General features: G+C 38.1%; 1 protein-coding gene across 1 annotated transcript in view; it reads right to left on the bottom strand.

Annotated features, from left to right (window-relative positions):
- LOC124154446 (mitogen-activated protein kinase kinase kinase 10) overlaps nt 1-25,119 on the bottom strand; it is a 273,721-nt gene that overhangs the window by 20,490 nt on the left and 228,112 nt on the right. The window contains 6 exon segments of the mRNA XM_046528168.1: nt 1,169-1,288; nt 2,605-2,851; nt 4,281-4,301; nt 4,839-5,014; nt 5,805-5,953; nt 8,140-8,320. Coding sequence (XP_046384124.1) covers nt 1,169-1,288; nt 2,605-2,851; nt 4,281-4,301; nt 4,839-5,014; nt 5,805-5,953; nt 8,140-8,320 — 894 coding nt within the window.

Raw genomic sequence — 25,119 nt, 5'->3', positions numbered from 1 at the left:
AGAAATTCAACTGTAGCCATGCACAACTAACTAATGCAGTTTACGCCTGTACATAAGTAACACTCAAGTTAAGGAGTTTTCTACATAAAAAATAAAAACCTGCATTTCTCATTAATCTAAACCAAAGAGAGAGTTATGTGAATTACAATTTACTCATCAACTAGTCATTGGAGCAGGTCATCAGCAATACGATTCAACATTTACATTGATTTTAATGGGCCTATGCAAATGTCTTGGCAAAATACTTCTGTCAATTGTGGAGCTAGATCAATCAGAAGTTAAATCATGAACAAAATCTCGATAGATTTATATAAATTATGTATAATAAGACATTTGATATTCTAAGTGCTGGTTTCATTAGCAATCCATACTTTACATACATAAGTTTAACGATAAAAAAAATGCTAAGAACCTTTTATTCATATTCCGATGTAAAAACTGATATAGACAATACCTATAACACAAACGTTACATTGATAGGGAATGAAAGTAGAGCATAGTATTTCAGCAAATGGATTCTATCACATGCATAGATACATTAAATAAGAGAAATGAAATGTTCATTAGTGACAATCATACCAAGCTATAACAATTTAAATCATTTGTTCAGGGACAAAATGAATGTATTTGATGCATCGTGTTACTCACTTATGACGTAGTGGGCTGCACAGAATTTCGAGAAGGAATAATGAGAGAAATTGAAATTAATAAATTGAACTTCACTTAAACGACGAAAAATTTCAGGGCATGATATGTACCACAGCCATCGCACCATGTAGAAACCCTTATTTTAATCACCCCACCTACACATTATAGGGATATATAGATATCAATAAAGAAGTTTGATAAAGGGTCCAGATTAGCGAGGGTTTACTGCATTCATTGATTTCAGGGTATATGTTCACAAAACAATAATTGAGTATTTCCAACATTTTTTATGCAGTCATTTCAGTAAATATATTTTAACGAATAGAGAGAGATAAAACTAAGAGGATGATTATTAATTTTACATCACATTTATGTTGAGGCAGTTGAAATTATCTTTCAATAGCTACACATCAAACACAAAATGACACTTGCAAATGAGATTGCTTAAAACAAGACTGGCCTCATTTGAGGCAAGCCTTCAACATGAGATGAGATTCCGGGGGAGAGATTGAGTACTCACGTGCAATGGCTCTCAACCGTGGTATACTCGGACTGCCAGGAGGACTGTTTGGACTTGATGGATTCCGTGATTTCCTCTCCATGGCCCCTGTGTGCTGCACAGTGATCGTGTGCCGGAAATCTAAAAACAATGCAGATTAGGTAATTATCCACAATGAACAAGTAATTAACATACATACTACAAAGATAATTTTCACCTTTATGGCATCATTCTTACCGCCAAATTCAACAAAAAAAAATAAAAAAGGTTATGCTCATCTGACTAATAATTGAGGTCAAAGCTGCAATACGTAATAGAAGAAAAAAATGACTGTCAGAGCTTCAACTCTGAGGCTCATTTGTATAGGCGAAGGCAGAGGTCAATCGTGGCTAAGTCAGGGTAATGTGAATTTCTCATATCCAGGATTGAGGACCCAGTTCCTTTCTAGTTCACTCTGTAAGAATTTTTGTTAAGGTGTCCAAGGTTGTTACACAGGATTTGTAACTAAGCAAATTCGGGCCTGAAGCAAATAGCAACCCATTTTGTCTATAAAATATCATTGATGAAAGTCTAAATGCGTCCAACCTCATTATGAAGGAAGTGATGTGATACCTTCTTCTTGTTGTTTCATGGACAGAGGCACATCAGAGTCTGTGCAGGTTATGAGAAGAAAAGCGCTCAAGTGGAAGACGTGAATGAAAGTAAGAAGTGGATAATAGCATTTCAACCAAGGCAATAATGCGATGTTAAAGTTATCGCCTCAAATTTTTATTAACTTACATTAACAAGAAATAACTCTTTGCTGTGCAGAGGGGGATAAGTTGGATGCTGAAATACATCCACATAGGTACTTTCATATCAAGTACCCTAAAATTGCTAGAGTTCCCTGGGGCCAACCCCATGGAGTGTGTGTGTGTGTGTTTTCTAATGTGTGTAAGCAAAATCTCAACCCAGGCAACCTAGCAGGGTCTCATTAGACCTCACAGAGGATCCTTACGAGTCGAGACCATGTTTGAAAAGGGTTTCCAGTTGACAGGCTATGGTCGCTCACAACTATAAATTACCCCATTCTCACACACTAACACAGTAAATCAAGCTGCCCCATTGACGAAGTTTGCTCATTATGACCATTGGTATATTTATCTGTTCTTAGAGAGGCCAATTTGTAGGGTGCTCCCTCCAATGCATAGAGGTCGTGAATGGGATGTGCTCTGCCACCAATGGTGAAGCTCATCAGAAAAGAATGGAAGCTTTGAAGGCCTGTGCTAGAGCTCCAGATCAAAAGGGTAGATAGGGTGAAAAAAAGAGTTGTAGCATGGAAGGATAGAAGAAAGGGATCTGTAGAGCACACCATACCACAGAGAAGAACCCAGGGGATTGGCCAAGTCGTTAGACACACTGATTGCAAAAGAAATGAAACAGAGGAAAAATTGAAAGAAAATTCCCCGGTCACTCACCCGAAGGGAAGCTGATATTCTGCCCCGGCTCTTTCTTGAGTAATTTGAGTCGTGAGCGCTTGAACTTCCCTTTCCTCTTCTTGGGTGTTGGCGTGGACGACTGCTGGATGATCATGATGTGCAGCTCACGCTCAAGCAGGTCAATCTCCCGAGCGGCCAGCTCCTGTTCCCTCTGTCGCAAGTGCTCCTCAATCATCTTCTGCTGGAGCTGTGCTTTTGTCAGTTCTTCCTCCCTGCATCGCAATTCCTGGCAATTGGCAGAGAGGGGTATGAGTACACATCCACCACATATCCACAAGGGCGGCAATATATGTACAATAAAACGAGAGGGCAGGATGTTCAGCTGTGAAGCTTGAGGGCAATCAGAGTGAGACTTTAATGAGAGCCAAAATAATGACACAAATATGCAAGAAAAATCATGCGTTTCATGTTCCTGAGCCTTGTGAACATGATGTTTAACCTAAATTCCCTTGGAACATGTTGCGCTGAAGTATTTGGAGGTATGGGAGTCTGTCCACTGTTAAGACTCCCAAATGCAAACAAACCCTTCTAATGGCCCATGGTTACATTTGACTCAACATGAGTGCCAAGACTAGTCTATAGAAAGCTTCTGACACTCATAGAGCAATTCAGAAAGAGCAAGAAGGGACAAGAAAATAAATTCATAGCCAGTCATACTTGCAAAAAAGTATTGCTGATAGGGAACTCATATTGTGAAGTGGGAAGTGATATTTAGTACATTATTGTAATTATACAGTTATTATTTTACACACATCCTTATGAAATATTCAGACTATTGATAAGGGGCCAATTGGCTAGTGTGCCCACTAAGATTCCAATTGCTTTGCCATCGAGGCAAATATACTAACGGTGTTGGACAATGAAGTGCCTATTTCATCATAGCTTGTGAAGAAAATAAATAAAGGACAGCCAAAGACGAAAGTCAAAGGTAATTATCCCAACATCTGCAAGGAATAAAAAATAAAAATGTTCTCAACACTTTAAACTCTCCACTTTTGTTGTTCCAGGTTATGATGTGGAAGAGATAATGTTGAACATCAAAACCTGGGATGTGTTACATAAAATTCGTGGTATGATTAAAAGCTGAATATTCCGTTTCTTGCAAGATGGAGTGTCATCAAGCTGATCTTGAAAAAGTGACTTCATTCAAGCATGTAAGCATTTAATTAATTTTAAGCAATAATTCAAAAGTAAAAAAAAATGACATGGAACACTCTTGAAGTAAGATGAAAATTCCCATAAAATATATATTTGTAGGCAGGGTGTGCTTTTGAAATATGTAGATGTCGACGACATACATGGAATTCTCTTGGCCACAAAAGAACTGATTAAGTTAGTATTTTACACTCTCTTTTCAGGGATAAGTGCATGATAATACATGTGATGGCAAAATTTTTCTTCGCATATGAGCAAAAAATGAGTGATATCAGAACTCTACCAAAGCTATAAAGTCACATTCATTTATCAAAAAATATTCCATCAAATGATAACAGTTACATTGAATGAAAGGTAGGATAGAGGTGTAGATAAAGGCATGCCTTAATACGAGATACCTACTTGATATCATGAACAATCACATTTTGTAAACAAGATAAAATTCATGCAGAATGATCACAACGCATGCCACACAACAAACAATCAAGCACCTAACTCACCTCTTCGAGTGATTTACAAGCCTGGGCAGTTTAAAACAAGAAAAAGGCCATTGTTGAAATAGGTCCATAATATTCAAAGTTCATCAATAAAATTTATTACAGAGTAGGTTATTTAGCACTAAGTAATTAGAAACCTAATATCTGACACTTTTATTCCTATTTTAACGTCACAGCAGCTAAATTGAAGAATAAAATAGCATTTAAAATATTTTAATAACATGTACATACACAATCTAAGGCAAAGGTTAAAAGTAAACTAAACACCTTCAGGAGGAATCAAATTTCCAAATGAAACAGCTGCCATGTCACTAAGTAAGTCACTAAGGAAAATTAATGTCATTAAATAGTTAATAATTATCCTAATGCTAAGATAAAATAGACAGCAGGTTAGAGCAAAATGGTACTAAATAAATGTAAAGTAAGATGAGATGTAGACATATGAATTACCATTTTATAAAATCATTTAATCAGCTTTCTAGTTGTATAGTAGTGATGGTAAAAGGCTTTCAATTAATTGAGAGCTTCAAAATGGGCGATCAAGCACTAAAAATTACTCACCTTTTCTTTCATGCGCAAGCCATGAAGAACTTCTTCAATTTCAAGCTTCCAGTCTTCTTGCATTGTGTGGAATGATTCATGAGGTGTTTGGGTAAAGGCTGAGTGTACAATATCATCTAGTGCCACTAATATGTCTTCAAATGATGGCCGATGGTGAGGGTCCGAATTCCAGCACTCTGTTGATATAAGAAAGAGGTGAGGTGAATCAAATGCAACAAAAAAGCAGATTAACGGATGACTGTTCTTAAAAAAGTTATTGACATGCATAAATGTACTGCTTCCCATTAAGTTCTCGATTGAAGGAAAATTAGAATTCCAATTAAAAAGGTATCTATCCTGCATTACTTTTTAGGATTACATGTTTATACTCAAGGCAGAGCTCAATAATATCCTTCAATTTGGGGAAATAGGTTCCTATTTCATAACTAACTGTTGGCCATTCAGCATAGTCAAAATATACAGGTTTTTCAAAGTTCAAGAATTAAAAAAAATTCCAGGTTGTATTATCAAGTTTTTGTACAAACAAATTACAAGAGTTTTTGGATTTCCCTTGCTATACCCATTAAATTATACAAGTACAATAAAAAATCATTGGAAAAGATAAAAATGGCAAAACAAAGCAAATGAGTAATTTCAGCAGAGGTAAATTTCATATCAGAGTTAAATGAATACTACTCCAGAAGCTGGCTCATATAGGTACTTGATTGATACGTCCCACTGGGCTAACAGCACAAATTCTAGCAGAAGATAAAGGTTGGCCCAAAAATAATTTAATTTTTTAAATAGTAAGAATAGGAGTGACCATAAAATTCAGACATAGAAGACATTAAAACCATTGTGTTCTACCCTGGTCCATCAAGATCTGCACATTCATATTTCAATGAATACTCCACAAGGAGTAATAATAAAACTCATAATAAACACAAATGCAATAATTTTCTAGTATTATTTGAGTATTTAACTAACCTTCCATTAATTCTCTCCATGGCCCAGGGCATGTTGACGGAATTGGCAGTGTGAGCTTGTTCACAGCAACCCCATATGCAACGGCTAAAGCATCTATTCCCTTGTAAGGTGTCTCTCCAGTCAGTAATTCCCATAGTAAGACACCATAGCTGTGGAGAGGATAAAAAATGTAAAGAAGTCAAATTTAAATGGCATGGTAAACAGTATAAGGAATCCAAACAATGAAAGAAAAGGCTTGAACTGTTCTCTTGGCATTCAAAGTAAATACTAAAACTAGTTTTGACTTGTTCACATTTGTTTTAAAATAAAATAATTTCACATTATGTAGCAAAAACATTTTTCAAGCTAAGAGTGGTGAAATAATATCTATGAACATAAATACCCATAAACCATAATAACTAAGGTTGGCATTAAATATTCACAATAATCTGGCAACAACAATAAAGTAAGTTTCAAATGTCATGATTTAAATTCCAAAGGATATTTAGTACATATACACATCTAAGGAATACACGTACCCTGTTTACACTCTAGGTGCCCCCTTACCCCATACCTGCTATATGTACACCACACCAAACTTTATTTAGGAGGCATGAAGTGGATTTTGAATACATATGCTGAGTTTGAAGACCTAATAGTACATATATGGAATTTTATACGGTTTCACTGTATCCAGGATTTTAATGCTTTGCACTTTTTCTCAACAGATATAAAAAATAACCACTTATGAAAATGCAAAATATCTACACGCACAAAGACATGCATATTAAGCAGTATGCACCACCCCCTCTTACATCATACTGCCCTGCCAAACCATGATTGGCTCATTTTCGTCCTTTCTCTGCCACGTTTCCCTCCCTCCACCTTTCTTTTTTGATCTAACTTTTTTTTCCATAATTGCTCAAAAAATGCACTTTTGATATATTTCGACAAAACAGTGACATTTTCAAACACATGTAAAAATCGCATATATCACATAAAAGCCACAACAACCTCTGTAAACATGGTAAAGACCACCAACTTTAAAAGAGAGTGAGGTTTTGGGTAATTTGGAATTTATTTGTTGATAAATCTTATGAAAATGATCATTCCACTAATGTTTTTTGTTGAAAAATGCCACTTTTTCAACTTATAATAACAAAAAAGGGACACCAATTAGGTGACCAAGTTTTTTAACATAACTTCTATCTATCCTCCCTCTTTCAGGAAAATTAAACCTGAAGTTGCTTCCATGATTGATAGTGCATCTATGATTTATTTTAGTGATGGTTGTAAAATGGCAGGCTACAGCACTTATGTGTCTCATTGACTTCAAACACTCATACCTTGGAAAATACTTGCAATGGGTCTTAAATATTTTGGATTATTCTTAACTAAGGTTGAAACTAACAACAGGAAAAAAATGGTCAAAATCTGAGAAGGTGGGCGTGGGACCCTGGTTGAGTTGACATGGAATGACCCGTAAATATTGTGCAGTTAAAGGAAAGATGATAAGAAGGGAATAGGGAGGAAGAGAATAGGATTCAAGAATGGAATGAAGAGTGATCGTCTATACCGAGTACATGGGTGGTTACAAATAAGTTATGTTCCTAAGAATGTCCATAAGCTAGGTTAATAGTATTTTGCTAAAAATCTATTTAATTCAAATTTAAAAAATCACGACAAAAACAATATTTTAAATAAGAAGAAATTTATGACAAGGATACGAATTAAAAGACACCTAATGTAGTATCCATGACTTCCTAGCAATTCTTAAGCTTGAGAAGCAAGTAGTAGGCCTATTTATTAAATATAGATAACTTGCACAAGAACTAAGAAAAGATTATTGCTACGCAGGAAATTGAAATAAACAATAATTTTAGAAAGAGAAATCTAAAAAAAATATACTTTTAAAGAACCCCCAGAGAATGCCTGATTTCCATAAGTATGGAAGGCATGGCTCAGGACATCCGTAACTCACGGATGGCCATTAGGTACATTTTACAGGAGATGGAGAGCTGTGGTGATTTGCACCATGAGGGAAGGGTATGAGAAGGTAGGCTGGAGAGAACTCCAGCAATGGCATTAGCTTACTCTTAATGAAAGGCGCCTATGAGACCACAGCTTAACATTCCATCCAACGGATGGAGAGCTGTACTTAAAATGCTCTCCACAAAGCACTCAAGCAAGGATCATCCATGCACTCAATCTCTGAAATATTTCTGCCACAGCTGGGATTTGAACCCAAGCCCACCAAGTGGGAAGCCAACACTGTAGGCAACACATCAACCCGAACCTCGTGTGAGCAAAGTTAGCTCATTCAGGCTTAGGCAATTTAGCTCAGGTTCAGACTCACCTCCACACGTCTGAAGCTTTGGAGAAGGTTGAGGTTTTTATGACTTCCGGAGCCATCCACGCATAGGTCCCAGCAGCAGACATCCGAGTTGTCTTATATACTTCCCTTGCAAGACCAAAATCTGTGATCTTCAGCGTTTTGAACTGCAGGTCATCATTCTCGATTGGTTCGCTGAGGAGAACTGAAACATGAGAGAAGAAGAATTAATTATTTACATTACAAGAATTATTTATACAGGACAAGAATTACTTATAAAAAAATTTATACAGATCCGAATTAATCGAATTTATTCCTTAATTTTGGAAATAAGGTTCCACTAACATTAGCCTAAGAATGTGATAGACTCTTAACGACTAAAACTCAATTTTTATTCGATTCTGAATTTGAGGTGGTTCTACTTAACCACGCGTAAACCCAAAACCCCTAATCATCAGAGATTGAATAAAGTCGATTCCTCCCAAATTAATACACTTGGCTCTATTTTAGAGTAATACCGGCGAATAAGTGACACCGGTCAAACTAAATAATTCTGGCAAGTATGAAACAACTGAAATGGCTTCCTGCGAACTCATCTCGGCCTCCTTCCACACATTGAAATGAAAGGTAGTTGTACTTATCCACATATCGATGGCTAAGTTCTAACAACACGTATCTCAAATATAGCCGGTTTGAGATAGGTAATTTAAACAAAGTGTAATAACATTAAAAAATAAAATACAAGCAAAAACCAACCCTTTGTTTGCAAATGAATGCTTCTTTTTCAGTTTTATGAACTTTTGGTTTTTAATTTCTGTGTACAAGTAAAAGACATTTAATCGTTCTTTCCTGAAAAGTTGCTATTTTTGAGATACGTGTTGTCGCCGTTTTACACGGTACACGGAATTGCGCAATCTGACGTACGTGCGATGGCGCAATCAAAATTGCGTCGTGTAAAGCGGTGAATTGCTAGAATACATGCGAGAATGTGTGTATGAGAGACGGCAAAATAGCCCCTGTTCTAATTTCGTTCATGCATTCGCGCAATTCCACGATCGTGAGTGAAAACTTATCGTATCATTCTGAAATGTTTCGGATAAGCAGAGTAGACCCTGTATTTAATTTGCCAGTATATGAATTATAAAATAATACGAGAAAATTATTAAAAAATGACATTTTCCAAATTGAGATACATGCAAGCGTAGACAACGATCTTACTCTTACCATGAACATTTGAACCCTGAGCGAAAAAAAAAGAATAGAGGATTTTTATACTCATTGGCTGAGCATTTGAAGAAGATAGCATCTTTTTTTACGCGAGTGATCCGAAAACGCCGATCGAGCGGGTGTCCGACAGCTACGTAGAACGCTCCGTATCTGGCGGACACCCAAGGATTCTCGCATTTTCGAGATCCCACATAGAGATATGCACACGAAAGAAGCGCGGATTGTTTGCGTTGAACTCATCCAGTCGCGAGACGACAGCTGGTGCGACAAGAGTGTAACTCTACGCGTGAATATCAAAATGCATCAGCCATCGGACACAGTGCACAGCGGTCGGAATGACCCTTTTTGCCGACAAAATCCGATTTTTGAAAGCATCCCAGATCTCTCGGGATAGATGTGACGCCCTGAGTGGAAAATAATTATTTTTTTACATTGATTGGAACATTTTCCTTCCATACACAGTTTCTCGAAAGACTTGAAATACTGTTTAATACTTTCCATCATGTCCAGCGATTTTCTTTCGGGTATATCCGCGTCAAATCTACCAACAGAGCCTTTTCCGCTTGTGGAGCCTTCTTCAGGGTGATTACAATAGGGTGGTTTCCTATTATTTTTTTATTGCCTCAATCGAAAGATTATTACACCAGGATTACGTATTTCACGCATTTAGATTTTTAAATGACGATATCTATTTTTCGCGATCAAATGAAAAGTGAAAATTTTCAAGCGCGCGAAAACGCGACGCGTACGTATGAATGCCGGGAAATCTCTCCGTGAGACTTATTTCTGGTTCCCGCTGCCCCCCTGTGAGGTGACCTTGAGGCGAGGCTTAGCGCTGATACGACGCAGGCTGCTAGCGGGTAGCTGAGTACCCTGCTGGCTGGTAGCGCTTGTCTTAAATAAGGATTATTAATACCTTATCAAATGAGGAAAACTTTCCGACCTTAGCCAGTTTTAATAAGTGATTATTAAGACATGTTTCCCTGAGCTCTACGCCTCATGCATGCATTGGTAACCTCAGACGATGTATAACTCCTATCTTCTCGTATAGAAACTAGGTCCCTGTGACGTCACGTGGAGTGGCATCGCATGGGCGCCAATCTGGCCCTTTTCAAATTAGGATAAAAATGGACCATTGCCATTCGTCTAAACGGCTATTTCTAAAACGAAATAATTTGTATATTTTGAATACACTAATGGTGGGTAACGAATCGCAATCAATGCCTTTCGTTTTCTTTGATGAAGGAAACTACCCTATTGTTTGAGCGCGTCAATGTTTAACCTAATAAATGCGGTAGGCCCTCACAATGAGAAAACACGAAAATAATTCTGAGACCAGGATATGCCATTAATTCATCGTGGCTTCCAGTCATTTTCGGAAACAAAAGAAACTTCACCCCACTCCTTACATCAACCCTCTTACACCTTCACTCTCAGAGGACATCAAACACTGACATGCGATAAAAAATGCCATAACCCTGAGGAAGTTTCCAGCAGCGGAGACCAAACTCTTTGACGTGGGTGTGCCCAATAGAAGATCGCTGATCATAATGGACCACATAAGTTTAAAACAATATTACAAGTCATTTGAAAAATTGTACATTGAAATAAAATATCCAAATCAATGTAAAATTTTTTTATTATTTGCCATTTCACATACATCCGCAGAAATACTCATATCCGAAACATTTACAGCTTCAATTTTCCAAATTTATCGTAAACCATTTCAGAGTAACGATTTAGTTGTTTTTAATTTTTCCAAGGACTTGTTTTTTCATGAGTCGGAATAATTCTGTGCCATTTCCGAACTGAAATGCAGATCATGAAATATCAAATGGTGGAAGAAATTGTTTTCATTTTAATTTTTTGCACTGCCGTCCCACCTCAATAAACTGGTGCTATGTACTAATGGTACGAAGTTTCAATATAAATTCACTTCACCAAGGTAAGTTCGGCAAGAAAATTCAACACGTTCCTACGGGGGATTTTTATAACATTATTTCAATTCTGTTTCTCTATGAAAACATTTTTTTCAAATTCATTAAACAAATATGGCTTTTTTATTGATATTGAATATTAGATTCTTCAATGAATGAACTTCTCTCGGGTTTGCGCGCTGGTCAGAAAAATTAAGGTAGCCATGCATAAATCAGACACGAATCTTCAATGTTAACAAAATTCTTTAGAGCGTGAGATTCCAGTACTCAGTAATAAATTACTCGGTTCATTAGAGCAGAGAATTGCAAAATTAACGCAAAAATTATCAATGGGGTTTGGTTCGTTTCGAATTGACGGGAAAATTAGCGTGAGCTATTTGGAACTCGCAGTGCCATCGTCATTCGTTTCATGGGTGTTCTGTTAACTTAAACAAGTAACCATGAAAGAGAAGATCTCGGGATTAAAAATAACATTAATATAATTTGTAATGGAAAAGTCAACTCCGGAAAAGACACTGCGGCAATTGAGAAACAACTGAAATGAATTTCATCAAAGGGTAACTGGCATATTGCGGTTAGTTTAGAAGAATGATAGATCGTTCAGTAAGCGTTACATTTTTATAAGCTCTAAAGAGCCAATAATCCTTAAGTACCTAATTAAATTTATCTCTATTTTTTTCTATGAACCAGCCGTGTGACCAATGAAAGCCGATGTGCACGAAGGATACTAGAGTATTAGACAAGGATAAACCAGAGATATACATAGTTGAATCAATATTTTTGCGATAAAAATACCGCTCACACGATAATGAACAAAGTTTTTCGTCAAAGGCTTCATTTAATTTTCTGCAAACCGGCCCCTGGGAAGAGTTGACTTTCGAGGCGAAACTTGAGCGGCGGCGGCCGTGCTCCGAGACGTGGGACCACCACACGGAAGCACGTGCGCCAATGCGTGCGTCGGTTGGTTCGTGGCGTTGATCAAACGTCCCCGCCAACCAAAACACAACCAACCCCCTCCGCTTACAGCAAAAGGGGGCGCGCGAAAGCCGCAATGCAGCAGCAATCCCAAGGGGAGGGGGGAATGTAGAGGGGGAGGGGGAGATAAAGGGGGAGGGGGAAGGAAGGAGGTGCGCCGCCGATGAGGGGGAAACGCATCCCCACCCCTACCCTTTCATCCCATCCACCCATCCAAACGCCGACTGCGAAAGTGCAGCTCAAGCGTGCATCCGCACCCCACACCACACACCACGAACTGTGACAAAAGTGCCACATGGGGCAGATTAAGGTTGGGTGGGGGGCGCCAGCCTCCATCCAAACTACAGGAAAAAAGGGAAAATAGGGTGGGCATGAATGTTTCGGCCTAGACCGGGTAACTAGTTATATCTTGTCTTTGTTAGTGGTCCCCAGTGAAGACCATAAACCTATAGCCTTACCCCATGGAAATGGGTTTTAAATCCAAGATTATTTTCATCATTGTTATTTAATTTTTTCCTTTTCCGACAACCGAAACTCTGAACTCATACTGCCGTATTGTGTTACGCTTTCTGTTATTATAAAAACGCGATTCCCAGAATTGCACGAAACCGGGACATTGTAGAGAATTTTCGGAAACCGACGGGGTACACTAAAGTCGGTCCTAACAGAGACTGTCCCGGCAAAACTGAGGCGAAAGGCCACTTTAGAAAAGTAAAAGGTAATCTTAAAGCTGTTTCTCCTGTGTAAGTTTATAAATCACCAGCTTAACAAGTAAAGTAATGGGGAAAAAATATTTGATTCATACCTAAAAGTCACTTGTCTACGCATATTAGACAAAATGTTGCAGTGTGGTTTTGCATAACACCAAATAGCCGCGAAAATAATGAACTATTCCCTCCAAAACAACGACTTAAATCAGCTCCCGTTTGCTAATCATTAGGAATCCGAAAATTTCAACGGGACTTATTGGAAGTGAATGCCTAACTCGTACAAAAATGTAGGCAACACTAGAATATAGATCTCTTTCCCAAAAATAAAATAATAAAATATGCAGTGCGTTATAGTACTCTTGATAAAAAATTTAAAAGAAGATAACTCATGGAAATAAAAAGTTTGTTATTAATACAACACTTACGATACATGTTTCAAAATAAGTTAGTTAAATGAAATTTGGAAAGGAAAAAAGAAATCATTGTAATAATTAACAATTTTATCAGCAGGAAGTAATTACAATTATTACGTTCTATGTCAAATCTGCATTCTTCAAAGACAAATTAGGCCTTCCCGTTCAATTAGTGTCGCATAGGAAATCAGTATCTCTTAAAAATAGTGACGGAAATTTTGAATAATGTATGTGCAAGTTTTGTATCGCCTAATCGCGGTAGACCAGCTTTAATATCGAGGAGGGGGGATGGTATCGTGTACATTATATGATCCTATCTCCGTGCGACACGAATATTATCGCCCAAATACACCCCTCACCATTCATGGAACCCTCTCACCCCTTCTTTTCGCACCCCCACCCCACTTCCCAACCCCTTAAACCCCTTCCAGCCCCTCAAAAGACCCCTCTCGACCCATTCCCCACCAAATGGGCCAAAAGACGCGCGCAGGAAGGAGTTGCGTGATCCGGCGATAGATGGCACCGCCAGCGGAATAGCTCGATTGTCGAGTCGAGGAGGGGAGCGGCTACGCATGGATGGGTACGAGGATGCATTTAAATAACCTCGTTTCACTTTCGATCGGCAGCATCACGGCATTCCCAGGTCAAACGTGTGAAGCGGGCCGCAAATGCGCATCCCGAGAGGAGAAACAGATCTGTCCTCAGAGAAAATGTATGCAGAAGAGCACAAGAAGGTGGCAGCTCATTATCCCACAGCTGGCGTCAACGCGTTCCATAATATAATGGCAAATATAGTAAATAAAATACACAAGAACACTATTTCAATACCATCCTGATACCTCTCCGTCTTATAGAGTGTTAAATATGGACAGAGGCGCCGACTCCACGGGGCCTGAGGGGGCCCGAGCCCCCTAAAACTTCGTTATGGGTGTTAGGAAAAATGTGTCAGGCTAGTTGATTTTCCCCGGAGTGTCCAGATATCGAGATTCGAGTTTTCAGGGTTCTAATGTTGATCATATGACTCTTCTAAAATGATTAAAAAACTTAAAACTCGCTACTTATAAAATTTCCCGGGGAAAGTTCCCCGATTAGAGCCCCCCCAATATTTTCTTGTAAGTCGGCATCCCTGAATATGGAAATATATTTCACTCTAATTTGACAACATAAAAACACAAGCCGTCGTGGGAAACAGCCGATCCACGATCTACCCAGACACGGAGGGGTCTGAAGTAGTCCGAAGGGGGAAGGCTCACGCGACCTGGGGTTTCTTCCTTGCAATATTAGTTGCATGAGAACAGGCCGAAAATCGCTCTCGTATTTACTCCACGGTACATACTCCACGCCAGCTTTCAAGCTCTGGATAAGTAAATACAATGCGTCACGAAATAAAGACTCAATCAGAGATGAAATTAAACAATATCGGAAGAAAAAACAGTGAAAACGGTAGAGAGGTGGATCTCTATTTGACACACGTATTGCTTGAAAGTTAGTAGTAAGCCTTCGTATTTATTCATGAATATACCGAAAAAAATCGGACTCTGAAACGGGGACTTTTTGCGCATGTCATGGGACATAATTTATGCAGGACTCGACCCAAACATTTTTTAAATAAAAAAAGGAAGCTGATGTAAACATTTAGGAAGTGAATAGCAAGGTTACGACTAGCATAATGTTACAAATGAAATTAAGAGATTACAAATTAAGGGATAGAAAATACGCAGTTAAAATGCAGAATCTTTCCTTCTATCCCCAATATCAAGGAAGTCCATCAAATATCGCCCAAAATATCCCAAAATATCATCTACATTGAGGTTACTAATAAACTGACAGTTTCCATGAGGGGAGTTACAAATAAAAATTGAGCAAAAATTAGTCGTTATTGGTGACACGCTTTCTATTTTGATGTCGTGATCCCACAAATTAAGCCTACGTAAATGTAAAAAAAAGCTCAGCCGATTAAGATTAGTCGATAGGAGAATTGAGTAGGGACTTGCGTCAGACCAATCTTCGGATTGTTGACTCGTGATCATGATGACGTCTAGCTACCTACGCTTTCGTGTTAAATGGTTTCTGGCGTGACTTTGCGGAAGGATTGTTCTCTCATGCTGAAACAAATACTCATAATACTCCACACCATTTTAATTCAAAATGATCCGGGTTTTGGCAACTATTTGCTATTTTCTAGGTCACCAGGATTAGCTTTCATTAAATTAGTACGGACTACGACCAGTGGTTTTTTTACCTATACCTCATTGCCACTCAATGCAGCGAAATTCAGGAAGAACTTAGCCAAAAATGTATGGGAGCCATGTCATACAAAAGGAACATGAACTCACTCATGCGATACCAGAAAAAAGGGCAACGCAAGTGCTTGAAAAACGCGATGCAAATATTCAAATCACATCTACCTCCTTAAAAATAATCCAAATTGAAAGACTCTCGTATAATCAGCATATATCGAAAACTAATGAACGTATAGGCGTTCAATTTGGTACACAGTATCATTTTGGAGTTTCTAGGACGTAAGAAATTTTATGGGCTAAACATACTTGGGGTAGTTTTCTCTACATTTATATTAACCATATAAGAAAACCACCGAAATCGATGCAGTCCTTTTTTCATTTAAATCACTTTTATTCGAGATATTTATTTGGAATTTATATCATTAAGCGGAAAAATGAAGGTAGTAACTCTTTCATTCAATTTTCTCAAACTTTTTTTCTGATATCGACTTATTTCGATCAAATTTATGTATTTTTCTTCCATTTCAACCACAGAAATTAATCGTAACCATCAGGCGTAAAAAATTGATTGAAAACATACACAGAACACTGAATTGGATTATTCTTCAATGATATCCAAGCCGGCAGTTATTGAATTTCAGATTAAATTGCTAATCTGAAAGTTAGTTTGATTCTTATTAATATTTACAAAATCAGCATTTTGGTTAATATATATTTAACAATCAGTTCATTTTGTATTTATTCATCAATCTTCAAAAATTCATTTCCTTCGGCAGGTTTAAGCTCCAGGTATAAAATAAGATGTATTCAAATGCGTTTTTATGTACCTTAAATAGCATATACACTAGGAAAATTTTAATTACACGGGGAAAATCTAATTTGAATGCTATAAAAAACTTTTTCCCTTCTTGATTGAAAAACCTTCGTAATCAATTTCGCCCCATTCGCTTTCTCACATTCACTATATTCTCTGCCACCAGATAACATAAAAACATTTTCGTCCTATATTAGAAGAAATAAGCACTTAAAAATCAGAATGTCTCATTTAAGAGGCTTGTAAATGAATGAATAAGAAGACAATTTCCTTGAAGAAATTTATGAGAGTGTTATCTCTCGGTCAGAAGGGCAACGGAAATAAATACTGAGGCAGATTAATTGAGTCAAATCTAAAAATATTTGCGTGTATTGCGAAAGGTACATCCAGTGTTAAAACACGGAGAATATTTTAAAAACAACGCCATCAGCAATCGCACATCTATAATACGATTAGTATAAGCAAAACACTTTGCTTCAAAAATCTGCCTTGATGAATTTGCATTAGTCAGAACACTCATTCAACGGGGAACTCAGGATAAAGTCTGATTGATCTCATTCGTTTTAGAACTTAAGAAACAGATTATTCTCAAAAAAATAAAATCCTTTAGTTTCGCATCGTCTAGAATATTGTAGGAGGATAAATGAGCATTTGAAATTTGATTGAAAATTCTAACTTGATTAAAATCATGCTTCAATGTATCATGTTTCCTGTGTATAACATTTCTAAGAGGATAAATGTTAAATTAATTTCTTCGGAAATAATAGCTGAGTGTTAAGAACACGCCGATACTTCATGACAGAGATGTAGCTCTAAATTTTATAATAAAAGACAGTTGCTGTTATACCGTTTAAAAGGGAGTTAGTTACTCGAGTTGTTTGCCTGGCAAACGTAGTAAATGCGGAAAAAGAATGTATTTATTAAGATACCCTTACAGAGACCCAACTTTGAAGTTGAATCCCTACGCTTGTTATTGAAAGTATGGCTAGAAAATAATTTAGAATAGGACTATTTTTCAATTATACATTGTTAATGTAAGGTTATTGAAGGTTAGACCAGGGCCATTTCATTGCGATGACCGTAACTAACGTTAAGTTTTTGGCACGCATTAGAGACCGGCTACTTTTGGGTTTTTCTTCGTAGGTGTTATATCTTCAGTAACATGCACCTTAGAGGCAAAAAGCCAATTACTGCTGAGATTAGGATAAGACAAATTTTTTTATAAACAAGGAATCAACTGGCTAGGAATTTTGCTTTTTGCGTTTTAAGACCCGGGCTGCGAGCTTATGAGCTTTTTATCGTAACTTCAGCATAGAATGAGATAATATATAATTAAAATATGATCATTTTTTTGGACGAAATTTTTTAACGGGTCTGGTTTAATCGATGACACGATTCAACTCTAAAGAGTAGAATAACCTTAGATTTTATAAAAACACGCTCTTTACAAAAACTGTATAAAATGCACTAAAAAGTAAATAATAAGCTTTCATCACCCGGAGATTAAAGCGTGGTTGCTGATTAGGTTTAGATATTAATATTGCGTGCCAATCCTTACTCACCTATCAGGCTCTTCTACAATCATTTCTTATAAACCTAATCATCACCCACGATTAATTCTCCAAGTTATGAAAAGCTCCTTTTTCACTTTTCAGTGCAATAATTTATACGGTTTTTGGAAAGAGCGTGTTTATTTAATTTTTTTTAAAGCGCAGTCGTGAAGCCACCTCCTGGAAGAAAACGTACACTTCCCTCCTTGCTTATGACCACTCTCCAGGCAAGTCTTCTTCACCCACGGCGCAATTAGCCACTTGCGGAGGGGTTAAAGAGACGGCAGTCCCGTACCCAACGAGTGCAACGATCGCGACGGGGTGGGGGTACTGAGTGGAGGAGGGTGGGGGACATTATTAACGACGAACACACAAGGGTCACGGTGGGAGACGACCTAGGAAAAGAGAAGAAATTGCTGTGACTACGTGCACTTTGCCGACGCGCGGTGGGAAATACCCAGACAAAACAAAATAAACGTATGAGGTCGTTTCAGGCTTGACGTGGTGGAAATGCAATAAGTATATCCATAGGATAAAATATAAAAAACAAAAAGTAATTTCCACACTTAAATATCTTACTCCACTACCGACCATGGTCTATGACACTTGATGTCAGTGAAGGCGAGATCTCCCAGAAGACGACCCTTGAAAATTATATAATAATAATAATGTTGTTTATTTTCGTAAGCACTGGGGCCCATAAGAAAATAAAAGTACAGTTTTCTAAATTTCCAACTTGGTAGATAAATAGAAGTAAAAAGTAAATAAATATAAATACAGACAAATGCAACCAGTGCAGATCGCCAAGAGCATGAAAAAAACAAAACAATATTTTCAACAAAAAAATAAATAATCGCACTTAGATATAACATACTAATTACAAGAATTTAAGGTGATAATACGTTATGACAATTATGTCAAACAAAGTGTATAGTGTCGAAACCATGCTCGGTAGTGGAGTTATGTATTAAAGTCTAAAAACTGCCATTTTTTGTTTATACTTTTTTTCGTGGAAAGTTTAATTAATCTTTAATATTTAGAATTTAACTGATTACAAGTATTTCAAAACATTTCATGAAAAAAGTAACTTTGTACGCAATCACGCGCTCGGATGCAAAGTTATATACACCAAGGATGAAATTCGCCATGAAAAAATATTTGGCTGAGCAGGGATAAGCTAAATGATATGATCACTTAGGAAACTATTAACGTGTTAGTACATATTTCCTAAAACGCCATCGGTGTTTTTTCTTGTCAGTTGCGTACAATCGGTTCATGTCACGACGAAACATCATTTAAAATGAATCAAAAATGAATTTTAATCTGATTTGAAGTAATGCGGTCACTACGGTCATGATCTCACGCCAGTCGACAATTGGTCCCAGTCACCCGTGCCGCCAGAGATCCACCAGGATTTAGTCACTCCTTGGCGGGTACTAATACTGCCATGACGATCATCTTCTTGATGGATTGCAAGCACGAGGAACAGTTTGCCAATGAGTTAAAGTCACGTTAATGTCTTTGAAACTGCGGCGAAAACTGATCCGCTTCAGAGATAAATTCGACTAAAAAAATAACGGGAATTTTAGCTTTTTTTAAATATTTATTTATTCGTCTACATTAATGCTGTCACCCTCAAAGTAGTCCCGATTTAATATTATGCACTTGTGGCAGCGCATCTTCCTATACTTGAAACAATTCTCTAACGACTTTAGATCTGTCAGCGAATTCTTTTAACGACATCTATGCCTGTAAAAAGGTTCATAAAAAGTTCTCTTCATTTTTGGGAAAAAGTCATACGAAGCCAGGGTCTGGCGAATATATAGGTTGGGGCATCGTCACAATATTGTTATTGGCCAAAACTTTACGCACAATCGGTGAAGTGTGAGCTGAAAATCGCCGAGCTCATAAAAAAGTCTAATCTTAGCGGCTGCCGCAGACAAAGTAAACAAATAATACAGCTGAAAAATTTCATTCTTCAGGGGAATGTATACCAAGATCATAACAAGAAATTTCGACAATGGGAGTCTCCGAACTCGCGAGTAATTTAAAAATTTAGTACCTGTTATTTTGTGAACACCTCACGTACGTGGAATTGAGACATACACTATCCTCGAGAAAAAAAGTAGGTACTCCGTTTTAAACAAGTGACGTTATCAAGATTAGATTTTAAACCTAGGATGCTTAGGGATAGCAATAGCTTAACAATTTCATCAAGAAATAGTCAGCATTTAGCAACTGCAACGGTGAGCAAAGATTACTCGGAGTGATACCGAGGTAGATTGCATGCACACACAATTACACTCTAATTAATCGTTACCGTAAAAGCCATTAAGAAGGGCATCACAAAATATACTCGATACCCCCCAAAATTATACGTGGGCACTTCTGGCTGCAGCCTCTCCGGTTACCAAGCGAGTCTGCAGCTTTTCCGGTTATCCTACGTCACCGCTCCGCGAAATATTGCCGCACTTCGACCTCCGACGCGAAATTACTCTCTAAATGCACCAGCCAATGGCAATATATTTGCCCGCCAACGAACGCTTAAGCCTGAAGATGACACCATGCAATTCCCGGGACCCAGGGTCGCGGAAGTAAATTGCAGAGGAATTTGCAAATCGATTTCACTGTCTCAACGATGGGAAAATTCCGTAAAGTACTTCCTCGCAGAAAGTGTCCAACTTGATGTAATTTTAGATGTAATGAATACTTTTAGGGTGACCGGACAGATTATCTACTCCTCAATCATTTAGAGTAATCTTTACTACACACTGCACTTAGTAAATGTTGATAATTTTAAGACCAAAATGGAAATATTCTTTGTCCGTTCAAGCTGTAAAATCCATCATTGATGCTAGATTGCTCACAGGACGTTCTTACTTCGGGGCATCTACTCTTTATTTATTTTACAAACATAACATCCCAATTCCACGTACTACTCTTGTGGGCCGTTTTTGTTCATAGTTTCATATAAAGTACCCCGACGCAAACTCAGAAACAACCTACTCCTCTGAAAGTAATTGCTAGTATTTTATTAGCCTTTTAATAAGCACACCAATATTTGCAATGCTTTTTTTAAAATATTAAGAAGCTAAACTAAACTAAAGAAGCCAAATTACTTATACAGAAACCGAGCCTCTTTCGATTCCTTTACCGCCAATTAAAACGCATTTGAATCGGTTTTCAAAAATGAGGGTAAGAAATAGCACTGAAAAGTTATGAACTTGAAAAATGACATTACCACGAGTAAAAATTACGTTTAACAGCCCTAATTAAAACTTATTTCTCCAAGTTGAGCGGTCCATTTATTCCCGATGTTTAGAATACAGTTTTTGCAACAGCGAGGAATATCACTCAAAAGTTACATATAGATGGCTAAGTTCTCACTACACGTATTTCAAAAATAGCGTATTTTCAGGAGAGCAAAAAACGATTAATATTTGTTACTTGCTCACTGAAATTAAAAACCAAAAGTTCATAATATTGAAAAAGAAGCCTTCATTTGCTAACAAAGAGTTGTTTTTTGCTTGTATTTTATTTTTTAATGCTATCACGCTTTGTTTAAGATACCTGTCTCAAACCGGCCGAATTTGAGATACGTGTTGTTAGAACTTAGCCATCGATATTATAAAATTAAGAAATGATTTTCGGCCAACAGCTCTAATTATAAATTATTTCTTCGACAAATTCGTATCGCTATGCCCGCCAGGGACGCGACTGGCGACTTTAGACACCCATGCGGAGTGGGCGACAACATATCTAGATACCGACTCAAGGATCCTCTGTTGTAATTATGTTTCCTACAATGCCAGCAGTCCATTGTGCATCGCACTCAGCGTCAGAGAGAGGCGATGGAATTTCATTTTTCCACCGGAAATTTATGACCACGATAAAAATTCAAGCAACAATTAAAAGGAACACAACAAAAGCCTACAAATCTACTCTTATTCACTAACACAGCTATCCTGACAACCCTAGCTACACTATGTCTCGCCTTCTACTAATAATTTTAGAATTCATGGACAGTCCGTCGTAAATACTTTTTTAATAATATTTTTTTTGCATACAATATTGTGAAAAAATACTGATTACATTGATGGCATCCTTTCGAGGCGGTAAAGATTGGGGCATCACATGAGAGCGAACAGGGAGTTTATCTTCCTTATCCTTTCACTCTTTTGCTGGGTTCAAATGTTTTTAAGTGCCCTCGACTGATACGTCTTCTAGATAGTGACCGAGAAGCAATCGAAAATAGTAGCAAAATTTAGAGGACGTGGTCGATCTTGATTCGATCAATTAGCGAAGAGGGGGAGTTGAAAATTTAAAGCAAAAGGAATTGATGATTATGGATACATAGCAAGCAGTAAAGTTAATTCAACCACGCAGGCAAATACCGCAGCTAAAGCTTGCTATTTTTCGTAGCGGAGCAATCGTAGGCTAAAATTTACGCGAGTACGTTTTTTCGTAAACCGGAGGAGATAACATTTCTCTTTCGCAACCGCCATTTAATTTGTTTCTTCACAGCAGCGATCGCGAAGCGTCAAATTATTTGATTATTATTAATTGTTATTTGAAGCGCAGCCACCCGCTATGCACAAATGTGCGAAATTCCACAGAGGAAAAAAAATCATTCGCCTTGACTGGGATTCGAACCCGGTTCCCTCGATTTCCGGCTGAGTGATTCGCCCGATAAGTTGGATCTTAGACCATATAATAACATTACTTACTTAAATGGTCTAAGAGTTGGATAAAGAAAATTTGAAGATCGGCAAGCATATTCCAACGAGGTGTTTTGAAATTCTAGGAACATTTACACGGTGATAGTGGTGACGAGATATCGCTTTCGAGCTTCAATCATAGCAGCCAACGTCGACGAGTAAACCCAGCTTGAGATGGCGCCTCGGAGATATGGAGTGGGGGTGTCTTGAGAGGAGTGGGAGTAGGCTCCGGAAATGCCATTCAGCCGGCACACACACACAAACACACATAAGACACATGGGCGGCCGACGGTTGCCTCTGGAGGGGATCAGAGGACGACTCCACCTGTCTCATTACTATTAAGAGTACCCCACGGGTATAGTTAAGTTTACACGAAACTTTTTGCAGATTAATCCAGCCTGTCCCCCCACCCAATTGGACTTACTTCTTCAATTCACTGTGCGGTCAATTCCCTATAATTACATCTATAAATATAGTCTTTACGCTATCCAGTTCCTCGAACAACTGCTCATTAAAAGTCATTTTTAATTACAGTATCTAAATTATGGAACTCTCACCCTGAAAACAGATAGACACCATATATGAAATTCAAAATGTTTTATACATGACAATATGCGATGCAGAGCAATACAAAATTTGGTAGGCTTAATAAATCACAGCCTGCAAATTGTGAATACTCTAAAAATTTACAATTTTTTTCTTTTTCATTTTCTCTTTATTTTGAATTATAACAGCTATACTTAAGTTTTCATGTACATACATATTGCTCATTCAGCTGAGCCAATTTCATGTTTGTTTGTTTGTTTTTAGCTTCAAGAGTGATGGCCAGAGCATAATAAATATATATTCTACTCTAAATCCAATTCTGCTCCTTCTCCCCAGGCGCATACCATTTATTCTTCCCTCTAAACACGATTTTAGCATCCCCTCCCCTCTCAGTACCCACTTCATCCAACCCGTCCATATCCCACGCATCCTATAGTTTCCTTTCTTCACCCACCATGTTCAGTACTTCCCCGTCCTTTTCAGTACTTCTCCGTCTAGTTACCCTTCTTCAAGCTCCTACACATCCACAACTCGAATGCTTCCAGTTTTTTCTGGTATTCCTACCTAAATCTTTAGGTTTCTGCGCCGTCATACGCTACACTCCAGATCTCTTACCGGGTGTATTACGTGTTTAAAAAAACCTACGCTCACTTAATAGTCGGTTCGAGCTCCTGAAGGTTGGTTTGGGTAGGATAGAGTAGAGCTTATCTCCTACTAAGCTACAGGCATGCGCATTGCACGTATTTATGGTTGGGGGCAGCGCCTTTCCCTTACCACCTCGGACTTCCAAGGATTTTTGCGATGGGAGACCGAAAGCCGGTGAAATATAGCGCTTCTTGGCTTCTGACCCGGCATTAGCTCACTAACTTATCCCCCGAAAACACTGCTTGAAAATGTCAGGGCCCTAGTCAGCATTTGCCGGTATCTCAATTATGAAAACATTACCTAACAGAAATACTACGGAAACGCCTTCATATTTGAGACACAAAATACATGATGACAAGGTTGTACTCTATTCATCCTATATATTTCAGGATGATAGCATAATACTGAACTAGTGATGCGTCAACTTAGGTCATGCCTAGGACACAAGCGTCGCTGCATAACTACACCTGTGCACCGCTCTCTTCCACTTTTCCCGTATCAAAAGATTATTATTACTCGCGAGAGATCTTTTTCATATGAAACGGTCGAAAAATCTTCATAAAATATCTCATCGTGGCGTTTGAAATTACCGTCATATCACTCCGCCGACATCCCTCCACCGACAACCTGAGATTTATATTTATTTATATCTAGAGCTACAGTATTGTAATCGCAGCTAACGAAGCTGTTTTGGGGCGAAACCGATCGTATTCACGAGTTTAAAGCCTTGTAGAATAGTTCAGTTAATTCATCCAAAGTCCAGGATACCCTATATCACTTCCCTGTGTCCCTTTTTTCCCGCATCCTGATTAACTCGCCAAGTTCTTGCCGTTTGCTGCTATAAGAGCGACTTCCACTCTCACATTTTTCCCTTTCATAAATCTAATAACGCAATTACTGTGTTATCGCTAAGCAATGGCGGATGAAGGTGGGAGGTAGGCGCGTGGGGAGTGGGAGAGCAACCCCCCCCCCGTAATACCAACAAAAATCTGGAAAAATAGGAAAGATGTTAATCATTAAGCTGGCTCTTCAATGCACGTTTGCCATCCACCAGCCCAACAAAAAATGCTGAACGATAATTTAAGAATATCTAAAAGCCATCTGCGAGCAGTCACATGAATGTTGAGAGGCACTGCATACCACCATGGCGCAGCGGAAAGTGTTGACATCCCCCTACCCACCAAAACAACGACCTTAATCCCTGACGCCACGCCAAATAATCACT

Source organism: Ischnura elegans, chromosome 2 (assembly GCF_921293095.1).
Source record: "Ischnura elegans chromosome 2, ioIscEleg1.1, whole genome shotgun sequence".
Lineage (NCBI taxonomy): Eukaryota > Metazoa > Arthropoda > Insecta > Odonata > Coenagrionidae > Ischnura > Ischnura elegans.
Note: the sequence above shows the minus strand (reverse complement) of the source record. Positions and strands in the feature narration are given on the sequence as shown.